Below are 6,834 nucleotides of genomic sequence, written 5' to 3'. Positions count from 1 at the left end.
TTGTGGGCTTGGGCAGCATTGGGTTGGGATATTTTCGTGATGCACCTTTTCTTTACATAAAACTCTCTCTTATACATGAGTTGCTGTGGATTTGTTTCTCCAAAGTACCCAGACTAATACAACAGCTGTATTTTTGGATTCCAAAGATAGATTTTTCTCCAATGACACGAGATATCACAGAGGCTTACTATGAAGAAAATGGAAAACTGCATTAGTGAGGAAAAGGCCAGGAAAGTTGTGCTGAGGAATTACTTTCCATCGCAACAATGCACCTATTCATTCTTGAAGGGTAACAAGAGCTGTCTGCCTCACGAGAATTTGGAGGAGAAAACCATACCCCCATCCACCCCATAGTCCTGATCTTGCCTCTTAAGACTTCTTTTTCTTTTCCAAACTCAAAGAACATTGAAAAGTCACACTATTTGGGTCCCTCAAGTATGCCCAAACTGCCATTTTGATGTGGTGTAAATCCAAGAGTGTACAATTCTTCCGGGAATGGCATCATATTTCAATACTCTTGTTTAAGCAAGGATTCTATGATTGTGTAGCAGTACTGATTGACTTGCCTTTTCCACAGTACGATACCCTAGGACAAAAGTAAGAACACTGCAAACAGAAAGTTGTGTCAGGAGGAGTGTTGAAGAAGGAAAAAAGGGGAGCACTTTGCTGACCTGGAATTAGAGTGGGGAGTTACATAAGCCTTTTTATAGAAAATAAGTGGTAGTTGAAGGGTGAGTTAAGAATTGCTCTCCTTGACATCCCCTCACAGAAGGGTCACAAGGAAGGGATGAGTCAACCAGGGCACACTATAGTACCAATGAAACACACAATATTCCTCTGGTTCCTTGAGGTTTCCTCACCCCCCACTATCATGACCCCATCCTGCCTTTCACTTTGGGCTAGACCAGAGCATGTACACTGGTACGGATAAGAGCTCATGGAATCCAGGTCAGATAAACCCTCAGGAACAGAAATGGGAGTAGGGATACGAGGAGGGTAGGGGGAAGAGGAGGGAAAAGAAGGGGGAACTGATCACAATGATCAGTGCGTAAACACCTCTCCCCCAAGAGGGATGAACAACAGAAACGTGGGTGAAAGGAGACAGTGGTCAGTGTAAGATATGAAAACAATAATTTATAATTTATCAAGGGATTACGAGGGTGGGAGGGACAGAAGAAAGAGGAGAGGAGCTGATACCAAGGGCTCAAATAGAAATGTTTATAAAATGAAGATGGCAACATATTTACCAATATGCTTGATACATTTGGTGTATGGAATGTTATAAGAGCTGTAAGAACCTCAAATAAAATGATTAAAGACAAAAAAGACTTGCTCTACTTAAGAAAGGGCTTGGGCAGGCGATTCCTTGCAGAAGGAAGAATATGTGGAAAGTCACAGTGAAATGAAGTATATTGGTAGGTGCCTTTTATATAGCAAGAATGTATATATACATTCTTGGTGTTTAATCCTTACAGCTATATTCAAAATAGGTATATTCATATTTTATGTTGAGAAAACTGACACTAATATAAGGATTGAGATTGAAACACTGCTCTGATGCTAATATTTTTTCTTATATATCATTCGACTTACTACCCAGTGCAATTAGATCTTTTGAAATGGAATAGTCGTTGAATTTAAAACGGATGTGTTTCTAACACCTTTAGTAATTGTAGTCATATTTGAGATAAAAATCATTTAAGTAGCTTCGCCTAAACAATGCAACTTATTTTTTTTCAATTAGGATTTCAAGATGAAGCACTTCCTTTGACTCCTCAAGAAGAAAGTCCTAATGTTTGTACTAATAAAACCCTAGAGAAAATAAATCAAGGAAGAGCAGATCATATCATTGAAATTCAAGCATCAGGTATGCTATATGTTTTTAAAATGCATTCAGATTTACTGAATTTAAAAGCTCTTACTTGGTTATCTAGGACACACCTCTTTTTCCATGTAATTTTCTTTACTTGTTTCAGATAAGAGGAGCCTTGGTAATGTAGTGGTTACACGCTGGACTGCGACCCCCTCAAGGTCTACAGTTCAAAACCACCAGCCTCTCTGTGGGAGAAGGGTGGGGCTTTCTACTTCCATAAATAGTTGCTGTCTTGGAAATTCACAGAGCAGTTCTGCCTTGGCCTATAGGTTCCCTATGAGTCGACATTGACTCATTGGCAATGAGTTTGGTTTTTGTTTTGTTTCAGATTTGGCTGCTCAAAGTTGCTTTTATTTCTTAATTACACTCCTATTTTCAATCCAAGACAACCCTCTTCACTGCCTTTGAGACCACCAAGTGTTTTCCCTTCCTTCATTTAAACTGCTGCTGCCTCTTTCCAGTCATTAGAGAATAACAGACTGACCGTCCCAGTCTGGAAAGTGAACTCATGACTGCTATCTCTGCTCTTTTACCCTCTATCAGGAAGGTGTAAATAAGTTGCTATTATTCCTACATTGATTATAATTTTATTGTGCAGCAAAGAATATTCTTTGGCTCCTAAAGAACAGCCTGCTTAAGAACATTATGCTTATTATTAGAATCAATAAGAAAATACGACACAAATTCATGAATATCTTTTCCTTCTTTTGGTTCAAGTTTATTTATGGTCTTTAGGTGGCCATGAGAAGAGCTCTGGTGGTGCAGGGGTTAAACATGTGACTGCTTTGCAAGAGGTCAGCAGTTCTGTGGGAGTCAGATGAGATAGTTTGCTTCCAGATTTGTTCTACTTGGTATAAATACCCTGAAATAGCTTCTAGGCAACCTCATGATTTTAACTCAGTAAAGAATTTGTATAGAAGTTCATATTCCCCCCTACCCCGCCCTTGCAAGTACCGTGACCCCAATTCTGCCTTGCAAACCTGGTTAGAACAGAGGATGCACAGCGGTACAGATGGGAACTGGAAATGCAGGGATTCTAGGACAGATGAACCCCTCAGGACCAGGGGTGACAGTGGCGATACCAGGAGGGAAGGGGGGCATAGAAAGGGGGAATTGATCACAGGGATCTACATATAACCTCCTCTCTGGGGGATGGGCAACAGAGGGGTAGGTGAAGGGAGAAGCCGGGCAGTGTAAGATAAGATATAATAATAATTTATAAATTATTAAGGGTTCATGGGGGAGCGGGGAGGGAGGGGGAAGGGGAAAAAGGAAAATGAGCTGATTCTGGGAACCCAAGAGGAGGGCGAATTTTGGGAATGATGAGGGCAACAAATGTGTGGGTGAGCTTTGCACAATTGACCTATGTATTGTGATGAATTGTATGAGACCCAATAAAATGATTTAAAAAAAAAGTTCAGAGTTTCTTGGTTTGCAGAGGCTGTGGGTGGCAGTGGAAGCCCAAAATTCATTTGCTGGGTCTGCACATTAAGCCTCCAGTGAATCCCTTTGACCATAGTTAAGGGATATGACTTGCCTTGCTGTCATAGAGCAAACATTGTAAAGTCAATTATGGCAGCTGTAGTTATGTTAAAATGTAATACCCTATCATTTGATCTCCCTTTTGACCCATTTTAAAATTGTTTTAGTTTCTAATATTTTCCATCAAAATTCTCTTTGATTGAGGTTTTACATGTTTTGTCTAGTCATTGTTGGGATTTTGTTTGTTTACTTTATATAATTCTATATGACTGTGTTTTGCTATGTGTGATTTTCTGCCTGGAATCCAGGATAGGTAGATCTATAGAAAGAACTGGATAGGGGCAAGGCAGGTCGAATGGAGGGTAATAGGGGAGCTAACAACCAATGAAGACGAGGAGGAAATGTCCTGAGATTGATCGCGGTGATGATTGCACAAATGTTCTTAATATTACTGAATGAGTAAATTGAATGATATGTGAAGTAGATGCCAATAAAACTGTTTAAAATACATAAATAAGATAAACTTTTAAAAACATTTTAAAGAAATTCAGGCTTTCATGAAGTGGTATTCTTTAATTGGTTTCAACCATGAGCAAACCATTTTAATGTTAATGTTTTTCTTTTGCAGCTAGCCAATCCCGAGCATACTGTTTCTTAGAAGCAGCGGCTACTCCTATCTTAAGAAAGCTTGCATGCCTCGGTGTGCTCCCTGCTGATAATTGGAAATTTGCCACTATTATCTTTGATCAGTCAAGGTTCCTTTTAAAGGAACAAGAAAAAGTAATAAGTGATTCTAGTCACTTAGGTGAGTATAAATAAAAATCACACAGGCGTAATGGTTCCTTGAAGTCACAGTAAGAGAGGGGAGAAGGGGAGCTGATAGCATTGTTGATTGTATGCCCCACCCGATGGGATTCAACAACAGAACTGTATGTGAACAGATATTGGGATATGTCAATAAAAATATCATTTAAAAAAGACACAATATGGAAATACAGCTAACAGTTTAATTGTTTTTGTCAGATATTTCATATTTTTCATTAATATTATAAAACTTCCATATGATATAATTTAGTTTTGTGTAACTTTTTGTTATTTTTAAGTATTAACTAGATGAAATAATAAACTACCTTTTAGTATTAAAAAAAGATATACTATTAGGCCTGTATCAAAGCAATACTATCGTAAAAAAAAGTGTATAAAAGGCTAAATTTGTATGTTTACTTATAATGCAACAATAAGTTACTTTTTTCTTAACATGATTGCTTCTGAAATAAAGTTTTTACCTCAGGTGAGGATGAAAAAATAAAGAAGAATCATATTTTAAATAATATAGATGTATGAATTATTATAATGAATTAACAAAACTTGAGAATAGAAGACAGAAATTACACAGCCATGTATAAAGGCATAACTCTATAATAATGTTAACTATTATTTAGTGTTCTGATGTGTATTCTAAAATTCTAATATATATTCTACGTTTTTCAATATGTTTTTCAATATGCCTACTTAGGTATAAATGATGAAAGAGAAACGACATTCAAGCATGCTGCTCTTTTACATATTCTGGTAACAACTAGAGATATCCTTTTAACGTGTAGCTTGGACACAGCATTGGGTTGGTTGGAAGTTTTGTATTTCTGTATTTTTTCTCTGTTGAAATATCTCATCTAAAATAAGCTTTATTTTCCTGGAAAAATTCACCTTATAAGAAATAATAAGTTTTTTTTTACTTCTGCACTAAAGATTACATACATTTTGGACATAATTGTAATGGAGTACATATTTTATTCTGCTTATAATCATAAGAATAAATTATGTTTAACAATTATCATCAACTAAAAATATCAGTTTTATCTCTTATCTAGGCATAAGTACAGAGTCCTTATGTTCTTAAGCAGATTTGATTGTAAAATCATTCTTATACACTACTTTTAAATATAACTTACTACTTCCTCTGGAAAGCCCAGTATTGTGCTTTTCCTTTCTCCTCCAATTAAACCCGTCGGGCATATTCTGGACCAGGTTATCTTTTCTCCATCCACAGACAATTGAGGATTGGGACTCTATAGCCCTAGTACAAACCAGGAAAGAGTCTAAGGGTGTAATATCAAATGACCTTCTATTTAGTTGCCTGTTTTCATTATACTTCTTGGTTTTCGTGAAAGACGCTCAGTCTTATCACATATGAGGTCACTAGTAAAGCATAATATTAAGGCAGAATATATAAAATAATAGAATATATGAGCTCCTAATGCTGTAGAGAGGATACAATGACAATACTCTACTGTCAATTATCATTGTCTTGTGTTAGGGAAATAACATTTATAATGGATTGCTCAAAGTATTTTCACCTTTAATCATTTGATAATTTACTCTAGAATTAAATGAGTGCTATATACTTAGGTAGTTTTGTTTGTTGGTTTGTTTGTTTGGGCTCCTCAAAGAATTGCATTTACAAAATCATGCTTTGATATTACCATCAAGCTACCTTGAAGTATACCATAAGAGTAAAATTCGTGATGGAAAATTAACTTCTCAAACTCTTAAGTAACAAGTCATATGAACTGCCTTGGATAGTTTTAATGGAGAGCATTCTCATGTTTCTAAACACAAAACCAAAACCTTTGCTATCCAGTCAATTACGACTCATGGCGACTCTACAGACCAGGTAGAACTGCACAGTTTCCAAGGCTGTAATCATTAGTTGTGGACTGCTACTTCTTTCTCCCACTCAGTGATTCATAGGGTAGAATAGCTTACCTTTCAGTTAGCAAGGAACACCGCATAACTAGGACTCCCTTTACTCCTTACACTTCTTGAAATCAAGGAGCAAATTAAGTGGTCTTTCTTCTCTTCTCTCTGTGGGGGTGGGGCAAGAAAAGTTTGTGTGGTGGGGGTAGGGGTTGGGGGTGGGGGAGCTGCCTGCCTGCTCTGCTCTCTCCCAGAACTCTACATTTTCTCCTGGCTTCAAGTTTGCTCTGACTCTCTTGGTAGCAAGGTATAGAATTTCCCTCTGGGCTTTAATCTAGGAGAGTAAATTCAGGAGAGTGTAACAAGTAGCACGGAAAACAAAACAAAAACCAGATTCACTGCCATGAGTCGATTTCACTCTCAGCAACCTTATAGGACAGAGTAGAATAACTGCCTCTGTGTGTGTTTGAGGCTGCAGATCATCATGGGAATAGAAAGCCTCATCTAATGGGTGTAACTGCTGACCTTGTGGTTAGCATTCCTACCACCAGGAGGGCTCCTTTGGGTTGGGTAGTGTGAGCGAGCCCTCCAGGGTAGTATGAGAGGGCTTCAAAAAGTTTGTGGGAAAATAGAATTAAAGGATAGTGGTAATTTTCTTTTTGAAGCCCTCTAGTATATAGCTATAGAGATACATAGTAGTGGCAGAAAGGATGGAACCTGTTACCCTTAGATGGACTTCTTGTTGTTTTAAGGAGTTAACCAAGTAGAGAAAATATAAAGGT

General features: G+C 37.5%; 1 protein-coding gene across 1 annotated transcript in view; it reads left to right on the top strand.

Annotated features, from left to right (window-relative positions):
- The window catches only part of SHOC1 (shortage in chiasmata 1), an 80,759-nt gene that overhangs the window by 38,304 nt on the left and 35,621 nt on the right, over positions 1-6,834 (top strand). Inside the window, 3 exon segments of the mRNA XM_004711035.2 lie at positions 1,754-1,867; positions 3,984-4,160; positions 4,872-4,976. Of these exon segments, the coding sequence (XP_004711092.1) occupies positions 1,754-1,867; positions 3,984-4,160; positions 4,872-4,976 (396 nt within the window).

The sequence above is a fragment of the Echinops telfairi genome, unplaced genomic scaffold (assembly GCF_000313985.2).
Source record: "Echinops telfairi isolate 266 unplaced genomic scaffold, ASM31398v2 ScPeMD7_7410;HRSCAF=8448, whole genome shotgun sequence".
Classification (NCBI taxonomy): Eukaryota; Metazoa; Chordata; class Mammalia; order Afrosoricida; family Tenrecidae; genus Echinops; species Echinops telfairi.
Note: the sequence above shows the minus strand (reverse complement) of the source record. Positions and strands in the feature narration are given on the sequence as shown.